The sequence below is a fragment of the Macaca fascicularis genome, chromosome 8, assembly GCF_037993035.2.
Source record: "Macaca fascicularis isolate 582-1 chromosome 8, T2T-MFA8v1.1".
NCBI lineage: Eukaryota > Metazoa > Chordata > Mammalia > Primates > Cercopithecidae > Macaca > Macaca fascicularis.
In genome coordinates this window covers 114,102,494-114,128,389 of record NC_088382.1, presented here as the reverse complement: position 1 = coordinate 114,128,389, position 25,896 = coordinate 114,102,494, and the positions used below count along the sequence as shown (strand labels likewise).

General features: G+C 35.3%; 1 protein-coding gene across 3 annotated transcripts in view; it reads left to right on the top strand.

Moving 5' to 3' along the window:
- The window catches only part of LRP12 (LDL receptor related protein 12), a 91,865-nt gene extending 70,651 nt beyond the window's left edge, over positions 1 to 21,214 (top strand). For 2 of the 3 annotated variants that reach the window (XM_005563904.5, XM_005563903.5), the window contains 5 exons: positions 1,430 to 1,565; positions 10,904 to 11,106; positions 12,346 to 13,450; positions 15,225 to 15,357; positions 18,898 to 21,214. In XM_005563904.5, the coding sequence (XP_005563961.1) occupies positions 1,430 to 1,565; positions 10,904 to 11,106; positions 12,346 to 13,450; positions 15,225 to 15,357; positions 18,898 to 19,764 (2,444 nt within the window). In that variant the 3' untranslated portion in view covers positions 19,765 to 21,214. Of the gene's footprint in view, positions 1 to 1,429; positions 1,566 to 10,903; positions 11,107 to 11,587; positions 11,647 to 12,345; positions 13,451 to 15,224; positions 15,358 to 18,897 lie in introns of those variants that run through there. The other variant, XM_073999279.1, reaches the window with a different exon arrangement.
- The last annotated feature ends 4,682 nt before the right edge of the window (positions 21,215 to 25,896 follow it).

The following is a 25,896-nucleotide window of genomic DNA, read 5'->3' as shown; positions in this document are numbered from 1 at the left end:
AACGAGAGTTCCAGATAATGCAAGAATAATCCAGGAAAGTATTGGTATTAGTTTTAATTTATTCTATATGCATGAAGATTTTCCTCTGTGATATGCAGCTATCTAATCACATGATGATATTTTAAGCACTATTTCAAGATTTTACTTTTAAATAATGTAGGAATCATTAATAACACTGTAATAAATAGCTTGGAAGTATTAATGGAATAAATTGAAGAACTGCTTTGCAGTAATTTTGAATGTTTTACTATCTTTATTCAAACGTCCACTAACTTCTTAACAAAAATTACAATCCAGCATCTTATTGTTAGGCTTATTTAGAGTACCCTAAAAGCAGCATTATGCTCCTAAGGATGTAAACAAAGTAGGTGAGCAAATATTGGAAAGGTAGTTTATGACAAAGAAAATAAACTTGAAAGATGAGTTTTGAAAAAAGATGGGTAGATGGATAGATCAATCTCCATGGCCAAAGCCAGTAATCTTGAACTCATTCAGTGATCCAGGTGGAAATTTCCTTGCCTGCCCAAAACATGTACGGTAGTCCCTCCTTATCTGTGGGGGATACCTTCAAGATCCCCAGTGAATACCTGAAACTGCAGAGTACCAAACCTGATTGCTGTCCAATATAATGCCTTTTCCATCTTAACTAAGCACTTAGGTACTGTGGCCATTAACTTTTGCAGTTTGAGGTATCACAGCAAAACTAGCGTGAATTTCTTTTTCCTTCTTTGTAATTTCATGGATATAAGATTCATTCTTTCTTTAGAGCTCAGACACCTCAGCATATGATTTTTTTTCTGTTGTTGAGAACTTTCACCTTTTCACTTAATGGAAGCACTTTACAGCCTCTCTTTGACATATCTGAATTACCAGCATCACTGCTGTTGTGCTTTGAGACCATTCATAATGGCAAAATAAGGGTGATGCGAACACAAGCACTTCAATACTGTGACAGTTGATCTCATAACTGAGATGGCTACTAAGTAACTAATGGGTGGGTAGCATACACAGCGTGGATACACTGGACAAAGGGGAGATTCATGTCCCAGGAGGGACAGAGCGGCACAGCAAGAGATGTCATCACTACTCAGAACAGCACACAATTTAAAACTTAAGAGTTGTTTATTTCTGGAATTTTCCATTTAATATTTTCAGACCACTGTTGACTCCAAGTAACTGAACAATGGAAAGCAAAATGTCCGACAAGTGGGGCTACTCTATTTAATTGGAATAAGAAACTTTATCTAAAAGGGAGGAAATTGAAATATCTCATTAGAATAATAACTTTATTTAAAGTTGATACTACCACATCTTATTGGATATTATTTGATGTGTAAAGTTTTTTGGTTTTTAAAAAATAAACACTGACTTACCTAGTACTATTTTGAATGTATAATAATAAGCAAAGATTGCTTTGGCTGTCTTCCAGCTTGTGGAGAGACTCCAGAGCAAATTCGAGCACCAAGTGGCATAATCACAAGCCCAGGCTGGCCTTCTGAATATCCTGCAAAAATCAACTGTAGCTGGTTCATAAGGGCAAACCCAGGCGAAATCATTACTATAAGGTAATTCTACCTTTCTGTATTACTACATAATTTATTATAAAACATAAATTCCATTTTCATTTATTATTACTTAACATGCAGTAATATAAAAAGAAGTCTTTTCAGGAGATGTGATAAAGAACAGCTAATGGTGTCATCTTAAGAGTAAGAATAACAGCCCATCTGGTATGTGTTTTGACTATTTTCTAAGGGTGGTAATGTATTTGCATTGAATCATCTATATTCTTCTAAGCTGCTTTTTAACAAAAGATACACATTTGCAAAATAGCCTATTAGGGTCAAGACTAATCTTTGGCAGTGGAACAAACAAATAAACAAAACTCAATAATTCACTTGGATATCGAGCCCTTAACCTTTGTCTCATTAGTAGAGCCTTCTACCTAAATAAGTTAAAACACGATTGTCATGCATGTCTGTATATGTGTATGTATGTATAAAACTTGAAACAAGCTGATAATGGAGAGTTACTATATCTAGAAAAATCTTTTATTGTAACTTCGAAACAAAAGAGCATTTGTTAAGAATACAAATGAAAGGCTTTCTTAAGGGAAATAACCATAAGTTTAAGATTCTAAGAATAAATGTGACATATAAATAAGGAAGGTTAAGATTAAATTTTAAAACATTTAGCAAATTACTTGCAGAAAAAAACAGTATGGGAATAAGATTGTAAAGAATATATTTAGTAGAACTAGATATTGCTTGCTTAGGAAAATTCTATCAAGGCCATTAGGAAAAAAATGTTACCTACGGCGGGGGAAAAAATAGTGTGCCTGAATGAAGAACTGCAGTTGGAACAAAACACAAATAAGAATGTCATTTCCATCACAGAGACAGTGTAGCACAAAGGCACCTTCAACGTGCTTTCGTGTGTAACATTGTATGGGTAGGAGGCATAGAATTTTAGATTTAGAAGAGACTTTGGAGATCATAAACTCAAATTCCTTCATTTTACATTTTTAAAATAAGACTTATACATTTAGCCTACTTTCTCATCTTTTTTTGTCTTCCTTTTTTGTATATATTAACTAATGAGGAAACCAGTCTCTCCTGAGAAGCATAACTGTCATCTATCTCCTTTTTTTGGTGGAAGCCATAAACAAGGGCAATAGTTTGTTTTCCTTTTATTTTCCTGTACCCTACATTACCTCTTCTGGAACCCTGGAGCTTGGCACATACAAAAGCTGTTATTCTCCTCCTCCAGGCAGTGTTTTTCTCTTGCCTGATTGAGTGGTAGAATGCACCATTAAGGTTATCTTTCTGTAACAGTGTCAGTGTTGAAGTGTAAATATACCTATTTTCTGTTACTTGTTGTATGACTGTGTGTTTGCAAAATAACATTTTTACCACATATTGGGAGTTTGTTAGCATAAAACTAGAATTTATAGAGACCTTCACCTTTTAACCTAAAAATTAAACTTACAGCTTATAGTTCAGTTTTGTAAAACTTGAAAATCTTACCAGCACAGAAGAGATTACATTGAAATACTGCCATCTGGTTTTGATCATGTATTGGATCCTTGAGATTTCGTGAAGTAAAATACACTGAAAACCAAGCACAGTACTAAAATGCAGAATAAAATTGAAGTGAGCTCTACAGCTAAAGGAGAATTTCCTCAATTCTGGAAGGGAGCAGTGAATTTGGATGTATACAGACCAGAAGGTGATTTTAGTAATTGTTCAAATTCTTTACTGAAGTCATTATCATGTTAATACCATAACTTTAAAAAGATGACACACATGCATATACACAAAGACAAGTTTTACATATGATTATCAATGCATAATCTTAAATGATTCAAAAGAATCATATGCATAATTAAATGTAGCTCTTTTAGACATACAAATGAGTCAGTATTAGGAAATATTAAATTAACTTACCAAGTTAACAAGTCAAAAGAAAAAGTATGTGATTATCTAGTGTACCTAGATGCTTTAAAGCATCTTGGTAAAAAAGAAAATCAGCCTTCATTCCTGAATTTAACATAAAAATTTTAAATTCTTAGTAAAATGGAATTGGAAATATGATTTTTTAGATCTGGATAGAAGAGGGAAACTAAAGTTATGGAGTAAAAACAAACAATACTGAGAGCTAGCTGTATAAAACTTGCTTAAGATGGTGAAATAAAGGCATTTTTACTTCATTCCTCTCCTTTGGAACCCACTACAATCAACAAAGGCCACCTTATCCATGGGGAAGAGAGGATTGAATACCAGCACCCTGCTTGAAGCCAAGGACTAGGGACAGGCAATTTTGCTCAAGACAGGAGGCTGAAAAATCTTCCACCAACCACAGCCTGAATTTATATGGGGCTGAGAGCTTAGAGAGCTGAAAGGGCATAACCTAACAAACATGAATAACTATGTCACCTGCTGACTCCATGACAGGATCTTTAATACTCTGAACCATCATTTAAGACTTACTCTGGAATATAGACCCAAGCAGGGGAACATAAAGGAAGAGAGGGTTAAAAAAGAGAGAGAAAACCAAAAAACTTCCATAAAATAAACCTCTAAACCGAAATTCCAGAATGTGTGAAAAAATTGAATGGTGAGAAAAACAGCCAAGCAAAATTAAGTTGGAACTCAGATTTACTCCAAACGTTTTAAGATGTATTCTGTCAGGGATTATTTCTCAACTTTCTTTATGCCATGAACACCTAATAGTCTGGTAAAACCTATGTATTCTTTCCCAGATTAATATGTTTAAATTCATTTAAAAAAATACATAGCATTACAAAGGGAACCAATTATATTAAAGTACAGCTATCAGATATTTTGTAATATTTGTAATGTAGTAATATATGCTTATTTATTAACACATTAACAAAATCAAGTGATGGTTAATTTCAAAGAAAAAAATGTAAGTGTAAATAGTATTTTTAGATACCTGTAAAAACTGAAATGTAACATAAAAATATCTCTAATTTTGAATAGTGGTGGAGTGGCCGGTGGTATAAATACTGTCATGGTTTGTTGTTTATAAGTGAAGGAAATGCTAAATTTTAATAAAAGGTTAGTGAAAATAAAGGTGTAAATTGTTTCCAACCAATTTGTGATTTTTGAGGGGACAGGAGAAACATTGAATACTCTTACTTGGCCTTTATTAGAAAAAAAAGTGTGTTTTAGCATTTCAATTAAAGTATCAAAAGGTAGCCACTGATTAAAAATAGAAGTAATATTGAGCAGTTAATAGAGGAAAAGCAACTTTAAAAATATATTCAAAAAAAGGCTAGATGTGATGGCTCACTCCTGTAATCCCAGCACTTTGGGAGGCTGAGGAGGGCGGATCACTTGAGGTCACGATCACTTTGAGACCAGCCTGGCCAACATAATGAAACCTCATCTCTACTAAAAATACAAAAATTAGCTGGGCATGGTGGCAGACACCTGTAATTCTAGCTACTCAGGAGGCTGAGGTATGAGAATTGCTTGAACCCGGGAGGTGGAGGTTACAGAGCCAAGATCGTGCCACTGCACTCCAGTCTGGGTAACAGAGTGAAACCCTGTCTCAAAAAAAAAAAAAGGAAAAGAGGAAAATGAGAACTCTCTCCCAAGTAGAAAGTTTGTAACACACTTAAAACTAATAGAGAATGTCTAAAAACGAGGAGATGGGGTAGACGCTATGGCTCGTGCCTGTAATACTAGCACTTTGGGAGGCCAAGGTAGGCTCAGGAATTTGAGACCAGCCTGGACAACGTGGTTGAAACCCTGTCTCTACCAAAAATACAAAAAACTAGCTGGGCATGATGGCTCATTGCCTGTGGTCCCAGCTACTCAGGAGGCTGAGGTGGGAGGATCACCTGAGCACAGGAGGTTGAGGCTGCAGTGAGCCATGAATGTACCACTGCACTGCAGCCTGGGTGGAAGAGTGAGACCTTGTCTCAAAAATAAACAAAAACAAAACAAGGAGATAGAAGAGGTTGGCTTTGGAGCTACTCATCAAGAGAAAGCTAGTCTAGGAAGATTAACATCCACTGTAATTGAGCTTAAGGCATAAAATACTAGTAACAATTAGGATGATCTACCAGGAAAAAAAAAACAGCAGTAAATTTCATGTACCTAACTACATAGCCTGAAATACATGCAAAGCAAAATGTGGAGAATTGCCCAGCAAATTTGACCAATCCACAATTCCAATGGGAGATTTTTAACACACCTTTAATACTTATTTCAACAGAAAATACACATTCTTTTCAAAAGCCTGTGAAACATTTATAAAAATTGATTATGTTTTAAATCACAAAGGAACTCAATACATTTCAAAGACTACATCATTCAGATTGTGTTTTGTTACCACAGTGCAATTAAAATAAAGGAAAAAAAATAAAACCTGTATGTTTAGAAATATATTCTTAAATAACTCCTGAATTAAAGAGGAAATCACAATGGGACTAAATGGTTTTAAAATAACCATAGTGAAAGTAATACATATTAAAGCTGTTAGAATACATTGAAAGAATACTTAGGAAAGTTTACTACTTTAATGCATTGATTTAAAATTTAGAAAATAAATAAGCTCAGCATTTAACTGAGGAAAGGAAAAGAATTACAGGGTAAATTTTAAAGTAGAAGTAAAGGCCAGGAAAATAATAAAATTCAATAAAACAAAAAGCTGACTTTCTGAAAAACTCAGGAAAATAGATAAAACTCAAAGCAAAACTGAAGAAAAAGAAGATAAAAAGAGCAAAAGTGTCTATAAACATAACATTTTTAATGTCATAAGAATATTATAAGCAGTTTTATGTTAATACTTTTATACAAGTAGATTAATTGGATTTTTTAAAGAAAATTTATATTACTAAAATTGATTCAAGAAGAATTAGAAAGCTGATGAATCAGTAGCCATTGAAGAAGTTGAATCAGCATTCAAATTAAGACTCTAGAACTAGTTTTATAGGCAAGTTTTACCAAATGAATAGAAAAGGAATTTCCTTAACCTGGTAAAGGATGTCTGTTAAAAAATTTAAAAAAGCAAATTTAATGTCAAAGTTAATTTTAGCACCAAGGACCAAGACAAAAATGTGTGCTTTTACTGGTTATAGTAGAATTCTTAGTCAATGCAACAGTGCAATAGATAGAAATAGGTGATATAAAAAAAATGGCAAGGAAGAGAAAACTTTTATTTGCTAATTATATGTTTGTTTTAAGCAGTTTAAAGCAAACTTAAAGATCACAGATAGGAAAAAATGTCTTTAAATTGTATGAAAGTACTGTGTACAGAGCTTTGTAGTAATAAAATTTACTATCAACATAAAATCAATTTTCCAAGAAAATTTAAATGATCAAAAGTTTAAGAAACACTGATTAAACCAAAAAACATTAAGAAATTGAAACTCTCTCCCTGACTCAATATATTCTAAATAGGCACACAGCACAAATACATCAACAGTGCTTTTATTACAGAAATTATTATGAAGCATTTAAAAAACCAAAAAGTAATTTTACTTATTCATTTAAAAATCCTAAATGAATTAGCAAACTAAATCAAATAGGGTATACATGAACAGATACTTATTATTTCTTATTCTAGACAATGTTTCTGCTTTCATGAATCTTTTTTTTTTTTTTTTTTTTTTTTTTTTTTTTGAGAGATAGTGTCTCACTTTGTCACCCAGGCTGGAGTGCAGTGGTGCCATCTCGGCTCACTGCAACCCCTGCCTCTCGGGTTCAAGCAATTCTCCTGCCTCAGCCTCCTGAGTAGCTGGGATTACAGGTGTGTAAAAACTAAAACTCTGAAATACTTAAAAAATAGTTGAACATCTTTGGGATCTTTGGAAACACCAAGGTATCTTAGAGAGGACACTAAATGCACTAAACATAAAGCAAAAATAAAAAATTAGACTTCATCAAGACTAAAAAACCACGCTCAATTAATTTTTGAATTTTAGTAGAGATGGGGTTTCACCATGTTGGCCAGGTTGGTCTCAAACTTCTGACCTCAGGTGATCCACCCACCTCGGCCTCCCAGAGTGCTGGGATTACAGGCATGAGCCACCTCTCCCAGCCTTTGCCTTCATGAATCTTAAATGTTTAGTGGACTAAAAGTTTATTAAGGGATTCCCTAGTTTGAATGGGACTAGGCCTCCCATAAACAAGAGCTATAAAGTTTGGATAAAATATTTTAAAACCAACTATTTGAAGGATCTGGAGAGTAATAAGAAACTGGCAAAAACTGGAGAGTATTCCACCCCTGAAAGAAGGAACCACTCTTCGTGAGATAGGCTTGTTTCCTACCAGTTCTCTGAAGATTCTTGCCAGTCCGTGCAACATGGAGTGACTGGAACTCAAGCACATCACCATGGTCTTGTTAGCTTGAGGTGTCAGGATGCAGTTGAGGCTGCAACAGTAACTGGAAATTAATTAATAAGGTAACTCCTGGAAAGGAGAGAACCACAAACTGGAAAGTAACTGCATTTAAATTATTCTCAGATCCTTAGCTGACCCATGAATTGTGTGTGCATAAAGAAGACTCCGAGGAACCCGCTGGAAAGTAACAGCGGGAAGGCTGAAAAGACTATATGATTTCAGCTGCTGTGCGCCACAGCAGAGGCAGCATGTGGAGTTTGAATCCTGTCCATCACAGGCGAGACCCAGTATAGGGCTTCATAAATAAATGCCTTGAGATTTTTAATGAAACTCTGTGTGTCATACTTTACAAGTAAAGACAGTGTCCTTAAACTAAGAATTCTCCCTGAGACTAAGGGCAGAGCAGAAACAAACTCGCTTTAAACAAAGTATAAAAAAACCCAACCTCCTCAAGTTCATGGTCATCAGACTAATTTAACTGTGTGATAGAACAAAAATTAGTATCTTCTATGTTCTAGATAAATGTAAGAAAAAAAAAATCTCATTTTCTACTTGAAAACACACAAAAATTAATTTATATAAATCTCAGCTATAAATGTAAAAACTAAAACTCTGAAATACTTAAAAAGTAGTTGAACATCGTTGAGATATTTGGAAACACCAAGATATCTTAGGACACTAAACGCACTAAACATAAAGCAAAAATAATAAATTAGACTTCATCAAGACTAAAATTTTAAATGTCTGCTCATTAAAAGGTTCCATTAAGAAAATGAAAAGACAAAACCATAGACTGGAAGAAAATATTAGCAATACACATATCTAACAAAGGACTTGAATCCTTTTTTTTTGTTTTTGAGACAGAGTTTTGTTCTGTCACCCAGGCTGGGGTGCAGTGGTGTGATCTGAGCTCACTACAACCTCCACCTCCCAGGTTCAAGCAATTCTCCTGCCTCAGTCTCCCGAGTAGCTGGGATTACAAGCCTGCACCACCACACTCAGCTAATTTTTGTATTTTCAGTAGAGAAGGAGTTTCATCATGTTGTTTGGCCAGGCTGGTCTCAAACTCCTGACCTCAAGTGATCTGCCCACCTCAGCCTCCCACAGTGCTGGGATTACAGGCATGAGCTACCATGCCTGGCCAAGAATATAAAAGGGATTTTTATAACTTTTTTGTTTTAATGGGCAAAAGACATGAACAGATTCTTACACAGAAGATATAAAAATGGCCAACAATCACATGAAAAGATGTTCAGCAAATTTGTCTTCAGGGAAGTGTGCATAAAACCACAATAAAAGATACCACCCCTCAGTTGAGACTAAAATGAAAAAGACTGACCACATTGACTGCTGGAGAGAAAGAATGTGGATGTAGGTGGATATGACATGTCTTACATAATAGACATGCCCCCAAGTAACTCATGTTTATAATATGTAGAGTTCTTAAATAAGAAATATTAATGAATAAAGGAGGTAATTTGAAAAACAAGGCAATTTGGAGTAAAAGAAATAGAAATAACCAGTAAATTGGAAAGGCATTTCAATCTCAGTAAATAAAGACATGCAAAATAGAAGTGATAAATCTCTTTTGTCTACCTAACTGGCAAAACATTTTAAAAAATAGAATATGTCATTTTGCTAAATGTATGGGATATACGGTACAGACTTGGTAGAATTATAAGTTCATATAAACATGTTTTGCCAGGATCTGTCAGATTTAAAGAGGAATTATTCTTCTGACCTAGCAATACTAGTTCTAGAACAGTTTGTTCTAGAGAATTTATTGTTCTTGTGTGTAAGAGAGATATGTACATGTATAAGGAGGTTTTGTTTTGTTTTGAGACAGAGTCTCGCTCTGTCGCCCAGGCTGGCGTGCAGTGGCGCGATCTCAGCTCACTGCAACCTCTGCCTCCCTGGTTCAAGAGATTCTCCTGCATCAGCCTCCTGAGTAGCCAGCACTACAGGCACACACCACCATGCCTGGCTAATTTTTGTATTTTTAGTAGACATGGGGTTTCACCATGGCCAGGCTGGTCTCAAACTCCTGACTTCGTGATCCGCCCACCTCAGCCTCCCAAAGTTCTAGGTTTACAGGTGTGAGCCACCGTGCCTGGTCAGTAGTTTTTAAAGCATAGTTCATAATAGTGCAAACCTGGAAACAATCAAATTGTCTATCAGCTTTTGTTAGTTATTCAGAATATTTGAAGAAGAAACATTCTGATATAATAATCCTTGGGTAATTAACTTTACTATCACTTAGTTATAAGGCAAAGGCAAGAAGATAAAGTCAGATCTTTACTTTTTGGTGAGACATGTTCAGATACCGTAAAACTATATTTTGGTTTCTCTTTTTTTCATAAGCAATGACTAATTTTCTATGTGCTTTTATTTATTTGATGCTTTTGACCTATACTTATGCCCACATTTTATTAACTACAAGATAGTATTTGGCTATAAAGTGATTTATGTAAAAAAAGTATTCCCAAACTCAGGGACTTTTCACCAAAAACATTTTTCATGTGTTCCTTTTTCAGTCTTTTACCTTGCTCAGATTTGTGCTAATTACTCTCCTAAGAATGTCATCTGCAAACTTTTTATTAAGCAAGTATTAATCTAAGAGAAGGCTGAGTTTCTCTGTGTTTACTTCAGTTCATCAGATTGGGGAGAGGTGATTCTGGTTGGAACACAGAACAATTCAGGATGTTCTGAGTTAGAAGTGGTCTTTCCCAACCATACACACAGAGAAGAAAAAGAAAAGGTGCCACCTGTCACCTGTTTTTTTAACATTATTTTGAAACTGGCATTACTTGTGAAGAAGTATTTTTCTACAATCTGGAGAAGAAATACATATATGAGGAACATAGAATTAGTATTATTATTTGCTAATGATATGGTTGTATGCCTGGAAGACCCAGGAGAATCGGTCAATATATGGAAGCTTATAATAATATCCTCAGTTACATTGTAATATGATTTTTTTTTCCAAAATTGCCTTTTTAATAGACATTTCTGATTTTTTTTTCCCCCAGTTTTCAGGATTTTGATATTCAAGGATCCAGAAGGTGCAGTTTGGACTGGTTGACAATAGAAACATACAAGAATATTGAAAGTTACAGAGCTTGTGGTTCCACAATTCCACCTCCGTATATCTCCTCACAAGACCACATCTGGATTAGGTTTCATTCAGATGACAGCGTCTCTAGAAAGGGTTTCAGACTGGCATATTTTTCAGGTGTGTTTTTAAATAAGAAAGATTGAACTGAATTTTATGGTATTAACTGCTCTGTCACTTTGGAGCTAATCTTCTAAATAATGTTCATTTAATTAGGAGTAGGCCCTCGAGGCAGCTGAGATTGAGGATTAGAAGCTAAAGTCAGATACCCTAAGGCTGGTTCTCCAAAAAGTGTTTTGTATAATTCTAACAAAATGATTAACTTCATATACTAAGGTTAATTTTCTTTTTAAACATCTTAAATACATTTATTCTAAGAATAGCCTTTTATCTCTCAAGTGCTTACTCATATCCAGAAAGTTAGTTCAGAATGTATTTTTGTGGTAATTATTGTTTTTATACCCCCAAAGAAAAGACCTAACAGATTTCACCTTCATAGTTTATAGTCTCAGAAAAAAAGACATCTTTTCTTAAACTATGTCTAAAAAGCATGACCAGATCATACAAATGTGAATAATTCAGAATTAGTCCTCTCTTTTAGATCAAAATGCAAAGATCTTCATGGAATAACAATAAGCATTTAACAAGTTGAATTGTTGAGTAAGTGTGCCAGTACTAATTTGTCATTAGAACCCAATCTGTTAAATCATTCTGTTTATAAAGACACGTACACACATATGTTGATTGCAGCGCTGTTCACAATAGCAAAGACAGGGAGTCAACCCAAATGCCCATCAGTAATAGACTGAATAAAGAAAATGTTGGTACCTATACACCATGGAATACTATGCAGCCATAAAAAGGAACGAGATCATGTCCTTTGCAGGAAGCTGGATGGATGGATGAAACTGGAAGCCATTATCCTCAGCAAACTAACGCAGGAACAGAAAACCAAACACTGCATGTTTTCACTTATAAGTGGGACCTGAACAATGAGAACACATGGACACAGGCCCCACATTTATTGCGGCCTTTTGGGGAGGGCGGGATGGGAGGGAGAGCATTAGGGAAAAGAGCTAAATGCATACTGGGCTTAATACCTAGGTGATGGGTGCAGCACACCACCATGGCACATGTTTACCCATGTAACAAACCTGCACATCCTGCACATGTACCCTGGAACTTTAAAAATATATATATATATATATATATATAAACCCAACCTGTTTTTTAAAACTCTTAGCACTTGGGCTTTATGAACATTTATTATAAAAATACTGCTCTTGCTGTTTTATGTCTTTTAAAGATTATAATTTTTCTCATTCTCTTTCCATCTCCTTTCTACTCACATCTTCACAGGGAAATCTGAGGAACCAAACTGTGCTTGTGATCAGTTTCGTTGTGGTAATGGAAAGTGTATACCAGAAGCCTGGAAGTGTAATAACATGGATGAATGTGGAGATAGCTCTGATGAAGAGATCTGTGCCAAAGAAGCTAATCCTCCAACTGCCACTGCTTTTCAACCCTGTGCTTACAACCAGTTCCAGTGTTTATCCCGTTTTACCAAAGTTTACACTTGCCTCCCCGAATCTTTAAAATGTGATGGGAACATTGACTGCCTTGACCTAGGAGATGAGATAGACTGTGATGTGCCAACGTGTGGGCAGTGGCTAAAATATTTTTATGGTACTTTTAATTCTCCCAATTACCCAGACTTTTATCCTCCTGGAAGCAATTGCACCTGGTTAATTGACACTGGTGATCACCGTAAAGTCATTTTACGCTTTACGGACTTTAAACTTGATGGAACTGGTTATGGTGATTATGTCAAAATATATGATGGATTAGAGGAGAATCCACACAAGCTTTTGCGTGTGTTGACAGCTTTTGATTCTCATGCACCTCTTACAGTTGTTTCTTCTTCTGGACAGATAAGGGTACATTTTTGTGCTGATAAAGTGAATGCTGCGAGGGGATTTAATGCTACTTACCAAGTAGATGGGTTCTGTTTGCCATGGGAAATACCCTGTGGAGGTAACTGGGGGTGTTATACTGAGCAGCAGCGTTGTGATGGGTATTGGCATTGCCCAAATGGAAGGGATGAAATCAATTGTACCATGTGCCAGAAGGAAGAATTTCCGTGTTCCCGAAACGGTGTCTGTTATCCTCGTTCTGATCGCTGCAACTACCAGAATCATTGCCCAAATGGCTCAGATGAAAAAAACTGCTTTTTTTGCCAACCAGGAAATTTCCATTGTAAAAACAATCGTTGCGTGTTTGAAAGTTGGGTGTGTGATTCTCAAGATGACTGTGGTGATGGCAGCGATGAAGAGAATTGCCCAGTAATCGTGCCTACAAGAGTCATCACTGCTGCCGTCATAGGGAGCCTCATCTGTGGCCTGTTACTCGTCATTGCATTGGGATGTACTTGTAAGCTTTATTCTCTGAGAATGTTTGAAAGAAGGTCAGTATCAAGACAGAACTATAAGGTTATGCTCTCCACAATAAAAGCAGGCCCAAATATTTGAAATGAGTACTTTGAGGATTAGCAATGTATTTTTGTTTTATATTAGTTTAGAAATGGATAAAGATTGTTGATGATGTATAAAATTAGTGTGAAAAGCCCAGGACTCAAAAGGCCAAACACATTACAAACTAAATATTTAGAGTTATGAGAAAAAGCAATCTATTTACCAGCTCCTGTTTTCAGATTAATCCGTTTTATAGGAATATTGTAAGCTGCAGCTCTCAGTTTTAGTGTTTTAACCTGTATTTTTCTAAATACTAATTCAAAAATTCCAGATATGTGATAGCCTACTATGTTCAAAGCATACAGGTAAATAGAAAAATGAATAAGGCATAATATCACAAGCAGTTTACAGTTAGGAGGAAGGAATTGGGGCATGGAGTAAGATGACAAAAGTGTAATGCTGTAAAGAGCTGTAAAACAAAATGGTATAAAGTCAAAAATACCTAATCTAATAAGGGAGAGAGGTGGAAAGGCTTTAATTGGAGAGGTGCCACTTGAAATGTATAAGTAGAATATAGATAGGGGAAAAGGTGTTAAAGCAATAACCTGGGAAAATATATAGAAGTAGGAATGTCCAGCATTGCTCAAAAAGTAAGCACATGGTTCAGTTTATCTGGAGCCCAGGATGCGTATGAAGGGCTAATAGGAGGTACGATTGGAACACAAGACTATTGTCCTGTTGTAGAGTTAAGTGACAACAGCACTTCAGAGTTCTCAGTTTAGTAAGAAATGGTTAACTGTTAAAGGGTGACCTTCAGAGTGAGTAGTTTTCAGTATGATCCGGGGTAAATGGGACCTGAGAGAAGTTAATGGCAGAGATGTCCCTGTGGAGACAATGACCTTCAGTCCCAGGAGAATTACAAATAATAGATTTAACAAAGAACTTTTGACATAACAGATGGCTCATAGATGGCACACAGATGCACAGTATTGTAATAACCATTACTGCATCTTTTCTTTTTTTTCCTTTTTTTTTGTTTGTTTGTTTGTTTTGAGACAGAGTCTTGCTCTGTCACCCAGGCTAGAGTGCAGTGGCGCAATCTCAGCTCACTGCACTCCGTCTCCCAGGTTCAAGCGATTCTCCTGTCTCAGCCTCCCAAGTAGCTGGGATTACAAGTGCCTGCCACCACGCCTGCCTAATCTTTTGTATTTTTAGTAGAGACGGGGTTTCACTCTGTTGACCAGGCTGGTCCCGAACTCCTGACTTCGTGATCCGCCTGCCTTGGCCTCCCAAAGTACTGGGATTACAGGCATGAGCCACCGCACCTGGCCTCTGCATCTTTTCTTTGGGCAAGTGTAAATGGCAAGAAAACTTTTTACCACATTGCAACAAAAGAACACAATGAAGAGTCAGAGATCCCAGCTGGGCGCGGTGGCTTCAACATATATTCAGTAAATACAGTGTTCTTAGGAGTTGTAAAATCTCGTATGATTTCTCCCTTTACCTTTTACAGGGATTTTCATTCATTAAAACTCAGTGATCCAGGCTTTTACTAGCTTAAAGCCCCATGAAGACAGACTGCTTGCTTCAGCTTTGTATTCCTAGTGTAGGGATAACACATATATTCAGTAAATGTTTGTCAAATGACTAAGCTTTAAAATGATCAAATATGCCAAGATTCAGATTGTTTTAATTACTGATAATGGAAATTTGTTCTTTTTCTTAGCTCCCCCTTTTAATCTTTTTTCTTTCCATCTACTCTCAAAGATCATTTGAAACACAGTTGTCAAGAGTGGAAGCAGAATTGTTAAGAAGAGAAGCTCCTCCCTCTTATGGACAATTGATTGCTCAGGGTTTAATTCCACCAGTTGAAGATTTTCCTGTTTGTTCACCTAATCAGGTATATTGCAATGTGTAGTTTCTATTACATTTCCTCTTAAAATGAAATCTGTGCCTGTATATATGATAAAGCAAAGACCCTTGACTGTCAGAATTTTTGCAATCAAGGATTTAAATGTATGGAAGATTTCAAGTCATAGTTTTCATTACATTTTAACACTACAAACTACAAAAGTTTGTTTTTCATTCCACTGATGTGGTTGTGCTAGTCTGAACCATTTTACTGTTTAGGATAATTTAGTGCATTATAATTCAAAAGTATTGAGCTTGGCAAATTATTTTTTACCTGACCTGAACATCTACAGGATTTAAGAATGAACACTAAAATTAATATGCTAGTAATATAACGTGCTAGATTAACTAGTTATAAGTAAAAGTAATTGAAATGAAGTTAACATTTCTACCTGAGGAAAAACATCTTCAAGCCTGATTTTACAGTGTTTAACAATTTATAGCATTTTGTTTATATAGTAATTCATTATATGTTTCTGAATTCTTTAAATTTCTCAGCAATTAAAAACATTTTCTTGTCATGCTTAAAAATGTGCCAGCATTCATTTTAGGCATAAGGATTTATACATTTAAATTGCAAATTCATTCAGAAACATTTATAAAAATTGTTTCCAGTATTAGAGTTAAAACTGGTAAACATTGTTTACCTAGTAATATAATTATTTTCAAAATAGAATACCATTTCCTTTTTGGTAAATGGGATTTCTGATTACAGTCTATCACCTTATTAGAGTCTTTTAGGAAATCTTTGGTGAGAATTTGTAGTTTCAAGACATTTCTCCATATGTAATTGCCTAAGTAAATCATTCAGAAGTTCCACTGGTTGGAATTTTGTGTGCAAAGTAGGAAAAACCTAAGTTGTGGCTTCTTTATATCAGCCCTGCTATGGGGAAAGTTTTTTTTTTTTTAGATAAGAATCAGATCATGGTTAATTTTACACATCTACTTCATTCTCTACCACCCACCACCCCTAAACCCCATAAAGTCAGAGGGAACATAGTTCACACAATATGTCCTCATTCCTGACACCAATTGCAAATTCAAGGAGTTCCCCAAATCCCCTTCAGGTTTGGTGATTTACTAGGAAGACTCAGAAAACTCACTGAAAGCAACTTACTTGTGGTTACAGTTTATTACAGGGAGAGGATACAAACATACAGATTAACCAAGGGAAAAGATGCACAGGACAAAGTTCAGAAGGGTACCAAACATGGACCTTCCAGTTGTCCTTTCCCCATAGAGACAAGAGGGCATTACTCTGTCAACACAGATGTGTGACAGTATGCATGGAGTGTTACCAACCAGGAAAGCTCACCCAGGCCTCAGTGTCTGGATTTTGTACTAGTGCACTAGCACAAAGGCAAGATTAATTGCACATGTGGCCAATCCCAGTTTCTAGCCTTATCCAGAGATTGATTGACCCAAAGCGCTCACCCTACATCACACTGATGGTGTGGTTCAGAGCTTCCACTCTAAATCAGTTTTACTATCTGGCTGGTCCAAGGTCCCCAGGCAAAGACACTGCTTTTCAGGCAAGACAGTCGAAGGGCTTGGAGACCCAGAAGCCAAGGACAAAGGCTTTGGGTGAGGTTAAATTCTTTATTGCCTCACACTACCCCAGTTTCTCAGGTTATATTTACCCTTGTGGGAGAATTCTACTTCAACATTTTAAAATAAAGTATGTTTTTGGGTGGTAAGTTAGATTTTATTCATTTAATGAAATTAAACTCTCAAGTTTGAAGCTTTTGGTAACAAATTATCAAATTTTTATAGCAGTTTTTGGAAAAAATAAGTAATGATGTAATTCACCATCTCACTCAAAGTAGAAATACTTTTTGAGGAATGCTTTCTCCTTCATAAACTGAAGAAGTATATGAAATTATTCCTAGAACATTCATGAGATCCCCTCATAAAATGTTAGATTGCCAGTCCTAATTAAACTGACTTTTAACTAAGTAGAGAGTTTCACCTCACTATGACAAACCAAATGTTAAAGTCAACATTAAAGTATGTTGAAGGCATTGTTGATCTTGATGGCTAATAGCAGCACAACAGAGAAGGATAACAGAAGAGCCTTTTGTTCACTGCTGGATATAATAGCATAGTGCTCAACATGAAGCCTTAAAACTTGCACACTCACTGTTGAGGAGCAGATCTGTGGAGAAGTTCATTAGAAATGTGAACCACTTTTTCTTTCTTTTTTTTTTTTAATTTGTAGTTAGGTACTTCTTAATTGGTAAAAAATCTTACTCATCTGTATAGCAAATCCATGTGTGCCGATATCCAAATTTCTTATTGACAGTCTGTGCCTTACTAAAGTTAGACTATGAAATGTTCCTATGATAGTAGCTTCTTAACTTATCATAAATTATGTTCATGGCACTATGGAAAGGCCTATATGGAAAGCATAAATAAATGCAATACCAGCCACAAAGAGATACAGAACATAAGAGGACATCTTCCTTATTTTCTACCTTCTTTCTTCTGTGAGGGGAAAGGGAAGAGGTGTGAGTTTTGGCAGGAGATAGTATCATCATCTGAAGGAGAGTATATCAACTTGAGATTGTTTCCTGGAAATAAAATTTTTAAATACTAAATGCCAGATTGGTGAAAGCTATTTCAAGTTTGAATACTTCTTTTTATAACCACTAGATGGAGCTTAAAGACTATCTTATATAATGCTATATGGTTTTTAAAAATAAACTAAACTTGTTCATCTAGAAAAAAGAATAGATTTTTTATTCAGTTGGGCAACCTTTCATATACACTAATTACAGCTAACTAGCTTTCAGAGAATAATGATATAATTTATGCTTAATACTAAACTATAGAAAATAACACTTTAAAGATTGAGAAGGAATCTAAATGTCTAGATACCATTGAGTAGTGATATAAACAAGTTAACTTCTTTTGTTTCTTGTCTTCTATGCTGTATTACAAATATAATTCCTTTATTTGTGACAATATAATTAAATCCTCAGTATCCATTCACCAAATCCTTAAGAAGCAACTCTGTGAAATGCAATTTTCACATGTTTTGGGAAAGTTCAGCCTTGTAAATTAAATCTAATGTGTTCTTTTTAAAAAAAAAAAAAAAAAAAAAGATAAAAGGCCTGGTTTTCACAAACTCATTTTGGTCACTTCGTCAATTATGGTGGAGATTCTCCTATGTCCCTAGTTACAGAAGTATCAATTTTATTTTCTAGCTTTGGTACACTTTTCACATTGGATTATGGTGTGAGATTTTGAAACAACTGTTACAGTTGACACTAAATATCATTTTTAAGTTGCATATATAAAATGGAATAGCAGGAAAATTTTAAACACAGCAATGATTCAAGTTATATTAGTAGATTAGATTCTGTAGTAGGATGAACCCACCTAGGTAAGAGAATTTAATTTTTCCTCCTTAGACCCAAGCAACAATGAGTAACAGAATTTTTAACCACAACACATTCTTAAGAGAAGGGTATTTTTTATCTTAGGACCTTGTTGTTAAGTATCTTAAGACCTTTTCTTATTTTTGTAGGCTTCTGTTTTGGAAAATCTGAGGCTAGCGGTACGATCTCAGCTTGGATTTACTTCAGTCAGGCTTCCAATGGCAGGCAGATCAAGCAACATTTGGAACCGTATTTTTAATTTTGCAAGATCACGTCATTCTGGGTCATTGGCTTTGGTCTCAGCAGATGGAGATGAGGTTGTCCCTAGTCAGAGTACCAGTAGAGAACCTGAGAGAAATCACACTCACAGAAGTTTGTTTTCCGTGGAGTCTGATGATACAGACACAGAAAATGAGAGAAGAGATACGGCAGGAGCATCTGGTGGGGTTGCAGCTCCTTTGCCTCAAAAAGTCCCTCCCACAACGGCAGTAGAGGCGACAGTAGGAGCGTGTGCAAGTTCCTCAACTCAGAGTACCCGAGGTGGTCATGCAGATAATGGAAGGGATGTGACAAGTGTGGAACCCCCAAGTGTGAGTCCAGCACGTCACCAGCTTACAAGTGCACTCAGTCGTATGACTCAGGGGCTACGTTGGGTACGTTTTACATTAGGACGATCAAGTTCCGTAAGTCAGAACCAGAGTCCTTTGAGACAACTTGATAATGGGGTAAGTGGAAGAGAAGATGATGATGATGTTGAAATGCTAATTCCAGTTTCTGATGGATCTTCAGACTTTGATGTGAATGACTGCTCCAGACCTCTTCTTGATCTTGCCTCAGATCAAGGACAAGGGCTTAGACAACCATATAGTGCAACAAACCCTGGAGTAAGGCCAAGTAATCGAGATGGCCCCTGTGAGCGCTGTGGTATTGTCCACACTGCCCAGATACCAGACACTTGCTTGGAAGTAACACTGAAAAACGAAACGAGTGATGATGAGGCTTTGTTACTTTGTTAGGTACGAATCACATAAGGGAGATTGTATACAAGTTGGAGCAATATCCATTTATTATTTTGTAACTTTACAGTTAAACTAGTTTTAGTTTAAAAAGAAAAAATGCAGGGTGATTTCTTACTATTATATGTTAGCCTGCATGGTTAAATTCGACAACTTGTAACTCTATGAACTTAGAGTTTACTATTTTAGCAGCTAAAAATGCATTACATATTCATATTGTTCAATAATGTCCTTTCGTTTGTTTCTGATTATTTTCATCCTGATACTGTAGTTCACTGTAGAAATGTGACTGCTGAAACTCATTTGATTGTCATTTTTATCTATCCTGTGTTAAATGGTTTGTTTGTACAAAATAATACCTTATTTTAATTGAAACGTTTATGCTTTTGTCAACACATCTTGTAACTTACTATACTAGATGTTAAGGTTGTTAATGTACAAAAAAAACACCCTTATACTCACCTGCGTTTTCGTTTGTTTAACATTTGTCCATTATCGGATTTCATTATCATATGAACTTGTCAAAGGGAAACAAACTTTGTCTAAAAATTTTTCTCTTATGTTTAACATACAACGATGTGAAATTTAGGCAGAGTTAGATAAATTACTGGCAAAAACAAAACTCTTTTATAAAGATTTTCTAATGTTGACTTTAATACTCTAACATGGTACAAACCAAATGTTAAAATCCCAAGTCATTTCTTTTTTCATCTGTATTTAGCAACAGAATTAAGTGGATGAAGATATTCTACTATGCATTAAATCTTGAACTTTATAAAACATGTACAAAAATTGTACAAGATAAGTTCCAGCTGGTAATGTCTTTCCCTAATACAGGGTTGCGCTTGTATTGGACCCTAGGGATTTGCACTAAAATTATATCAAGGTCTCAGATGAGCTTAGTGCACAAGCACTATCACTTTAAATACTATTATTTGCTACCACAGCGACTATATATTTCCATAGCTTTTGGCTGGGGGCGGGGGGCATTTTTATTACAACTTGAAATTGCTTTGCTGGTTTCATATTTATTTGTTGTATTTAAGAAATACATTGTTGTAAGAGTGATTTTTTTTCAATATATTTTATTCCTGGGGGGGATCATGCTACACTCTCAAAGAAAAGAAAATTGAGAAATCATTCAGATCATCCCCCCTTTCTAAGTAGTGTGAATTGTAAAACCCGACATATTTTTTTTATTGTCAGTTGCTGTTTATTTATTCTTTAGCTGTCTGTTTTAGTAGTTTAATGATTGAGTATGAAAAATGTATTTGTGTGTGATTATTGCTATTTATTAAATTTTAAGTACTTTGCTGAATGTCATTTTAAAGCATGTTTGAAGTCTTGTGTATTTGTCTGTGTTATGCTGTCAGGAAGAACTGACTAAGATGTTTTAATATGTATCAAAAATTAAAATGATTTTTTTTATTGCCTTGAGGTACTTTTTAAATCAAAGTTGTTCTTTATTGAATTGTGGTGCATATACAAATTCAGGCCATAAAATATGCAATATATCTAGAATAAAAATGATTAGAAGGAGATCATTCCTTAACTGCTTTATAGTAAAGTAGCAGCTTTTACCAGTACTCGAGGGTAAAATTTTCTAAGGACTTGAATATTACTTTGCTTGAGACTGCCCTTCAGTTGATGTATCTCACAAGATGAGAAAGTTTAATGGATTAACTGCATTTTAGTTGACGTATCTCACAAGATGCAGTAACACAGTCAGTTCTCTTTTTAAATTGTTTTCACATACATTTTAGACCCCATAGTATATTCTACTGGCAGAATTCGGGTTACCAAATAATCTTTTACACCCTAGTACTATACCATCAAGTATAGGGCTTTTGGTTTTGTTTTCTAGCATATGTTTTAATTATTTTAATTAACTAATACATCTTCCTGGTTCAAATAGTAAAATGTAAATTCCTCTTCTATCCCAACACCCATCTTTCAGTTCCCTTGAAAGAGACACATACCAGTACCAGATCCTTGTATATCTCTCTAGAAATAACCATATATGTACATAGGCATATCAATGCTATATTTTAGTATTGCAAATTGTAACATACTATGCATACATTTTCTGTACTTTTTCTCAAAGGGAAAAAATACATCATTAGAGTTTGAATATTAAAAGTAAAATCAAGCATTGCAGTTACTTGTGTTTTTACATTTAAATCATTGATCTCTCCTGAATTTAGGGCTTCACTTTTTTTTTTCCCCCAGATAACTACCTAGTTTTCACAAAATTATTATTAAATAATAGATCCTTTCCTTACTAATTTGAAATGGAACTTATATAGTACATTTCCATATTATTTGGGTATGTTTCTAGACTCTATTTTCTTCTGTTGATCTGCTTTTCTCTTTTTATACCAATCCTTTATTGTTTTAATAACTGATTTTTAAATGTTTCAAATATTCTTATTTATATTTCCATTTGAATGACAGAATTTGTTGAGTTCCACAGAACATCCATGGGTACTTTTTTTTTAGACAGTTTTAATTTTATAGATTAATTTAGGGGAATTTGACATCATTATCATATGAGTTAAAGCTTTTTATCTAAACCATGGTGCACTATCTAAAAATCATGCCCATTCGTTTTTTGTTGTTTCCTTCAGATGAATTTTACACTTTACAGAGATCTCATACATTTTTAAGAGTTTATTTTTTAAATTTTTTACATTTTATTGCCTTTATTAATGAAATCCTATTAATAATTTTGCCTAATTTTAGTACATAAAAAGGCTAATTATTTATGTTAATTTTCTGCCCGGCTAGCTGATTCCATTTTTTTGTTGTTTGTAATAGTATTTCACTTAATTATTTTGTGTTTTCCAACTACACAGTCCTGTCATCAGCAAACACTGATAATGTAACCATTGTTACATTTTGCATTCCTCTTTGTATGTTAATTGCATTGTCTAGTACTTCTAAAATAATGTTCAATAACTGGCTATAATGAATTGGGTTGAGATAGATTTAATCATATTAAGGAGTATCAACTAATCCCTATTTTAAAAACTGCATGTTTAATTTTATCACATGCCTTTTCAACATCTGCGGAGATGATCATGATTTTTTTCCTTTGATCCTTTAAGATGAATTTTACTAATATGTTTTGTAATTTTGCACTATCATTACATTCTTTAAATAAATTCTTTTTGGCCATGTGTATTTTTTTAATCTGTTGCTAGACTGCACTTCATATTTTATTTAGGATATTTGCACTTGTATTAATCAGTAGTCTATAGTTTGTATGTGTGTGCATACACATGTGGTCACTTTGAGAAGTAGTATTTTATGCTTGTGGATTTGGAAACTTCCCTTCTTTTACATGCCCTAGAACAGTTTAAATAGGATTGGAATTTTCTGTTTCTTAAAATTTTCAGTGAAATTATCTGGGTTTAGTGGATGTTTGGCAAGCAGCTTTTTGACAACTTTGTTGGTATCATCTAAGTAATCCATGTAGTTTTTTTTAATCTTATCTGGATCAGGAACCATCCATTTAATCCAAGTTTTCAAATTTATTTGCCTAGTTGAGGAAACTCTTTCTCTTGTTTGCGTGTGGATGTTGCCCCTTAGTTTGTATTATGCTTTCTCCCTTATTTTCTTTTTTTTTTTTTTTTTTTGAGACAGAGTCTCGCTGTCGCCCAGGTTGGAGTATAGTGGCATGATCTTTGCTCACTGCAACCTCCCGTGTTCACTCCATTCTCCTGCCTCAGTCTCCCGTGTAGCTGGGACTACAGGCGCCCACCATCACGCCTGGCTAATTTTTTTGTATTTTTAGTAGAGACGGGGTTTCACCATGTTAGCCAGGATGGTCTGGCTCTCCCGACCTTGTGGTCCACCTGCCTCTGCCTCCCAAAGTTCCTCCCTTATTTTCTTGATGAAGGTAGCTAACAGTTTACCTATTTTTAAAATTATGTATTTTTTTATTTTCCCCAAACTGCTTGGATGTCTCTATTCTGTAATTTTTTTTCTTTCTAATTAGTTTATTTCCACTTTCATAAGTTTTCTACCTTTTGCTTTCCTTGGTTTATTTTATTTTTTTTTTCTAACTCGTTTAGTTAGCATGTAACTTATTATTACTTCTTAATTCTTAAGAGATTAAGACACGGACTTAAGTGTGAGCACTGCTTAAGGTGAATCATTTGGCTGCATTAATGTCATTACTGTTATTTTCTAAATGTTCTTAAGTTTCAGTTTTGATACCTTCTTTAATCCAAAAGTTATATAAAAGAGGATTTCTTTGCTTTGCTTTTTTTCCTAGATAATGAGAATTTTTTGGTGTGCGTGGTAGTTTTGTTTTCTGATTCTTTTCATTTTATGGCATCAAAAACAGAATGTTAAGAGTGTATGTGTTGGGGGGGGCAGTTATTGTCTTTCAATTTTTAAATGTCCCAAGAGCACTTTTAAAAAGTGTGTTATTTCTTCACAGGATACAGATTTTAGTAGGGATTACTCAGATTTTAGGTCTTCTCAACAGGATACAGTCCTTTGTCTTGTCAGTCAGAGCACCAATATTAGTAGGAAAGAGAATGGAAAAAAAAGGAGCTGTATCAGAAGGGATCTATGGGCCAGACGCCCAGTTCTTGGCTCATGTCATACACTAGCACTAAGAACATATAAGCACAGGATGAAGGGGTCTTTCGATAAGCTGTTGAGGTTTTAGTTCTTACTACTGCTTACCGTCATCCACTGTTAATCTGGAAATAAGTGGGTAAGACAGACTAAATGGGATAAAGGAAGAACAAGTTCATTCAATTTTCTAAGTGTTAATTGAGCACCTACAACAGATCCAGCAACGTTCACAGCAGTTTACAGCCCTCCTTTCACCTGCTCCACCATTTCCCTCACACCTTTTCCCCGAATTCCAAGGGAGAAGATGACAGCAACTTGATAGGACCTGCTTTACTCAGGAAGGTCCCTGTTTAAAAATTGGTAGAAGCAGGCATTAGAGAGAAAGGCCTTTTCTCTGACTACCTGAACTCTTGTTAAGGAATAGCATACAAATTGCAAATTGTATATAGTTATTGGCATGAGCTGACGGCTGGCTGTGATTGCATTTTTTTCCTAAGGTAATCAACATTCAAGGTAGTCAAGGGAGGCTAAGTAAAATTCACAGAATTTTAGAGCTGGAAGGAATCTTAAAATGAGGAAGTAACAGACATAGCTGTTTAGTCAGGAATTTTCTAGACTTCAAAGAAATCTATTATATACCCATATTATACACACAGGTAAACATAGGCCATGTATACACACATGGTTTACCATCATGTGATGTCACAAGATTTATTCCTATTAGAAGTCAGGCCATTCTGACATTTCTGCACATGCCTACTCCTAAATGTGTCCCATGTTCACACCATCAAATGCTATTCTGCGAGCCTTTTACCACTAGCTGCTTCTGCATTATAGGAATTTTCAAAGCAATAATATTTGCCCATTATTAAGTGCCTATCACCTGCCAATTTGTTTATATGTGTCCTTGGAATCATCACAGTCCTGTGAAGTAACAAACTTATCTTCTATTTATCCAAGGGCATATAGCCAATAAGGGCAGAACTAAGATTTAACCTTAGTCATGCCTGACTCAACAGCTGTGAATAGGATGGATCATAAAGTGAAGTAAGATTTATCAGGAGAAATATCTATCAAGTTGGAGTTGACAGACCTGGATTATTATGCCAACTCACTGAGCCTCGGCTTTGTCATCCTGAGGTAAGGATAATAGCTTCTTCATAAGATCATTGTGAGGAATAAAGATAACATTTGTAAAGGCCTCAGCACTTGTTCTGTCCATCTATTGCTGCATAAAAAACTACCCCCAAACTTTGTGCTGAAAGCAACTACAATCATTCTGTTTTCTCACAGATCACTGTGGGCAGAGCTCAGTGGTATTGGCTCATTCTGCTCCTCTTGGCCTCTGCTGGAGTTGGAGAATATATTCCCCAAAGAGCTCACCTGAGTGGCTGGCAGGTTTGTGCTGCCTGTTGGCTGGGTGCTCAGCCAGGAGCCTGGGATCCTCTTCATAAGAGTCTCCTCAAGGCTGCTTCTGTTTCCTTAGTGCATGGAAGCTGGACCCAAGAATGAATGTTTCAGTACACCTCTGCAGAAGCTGCA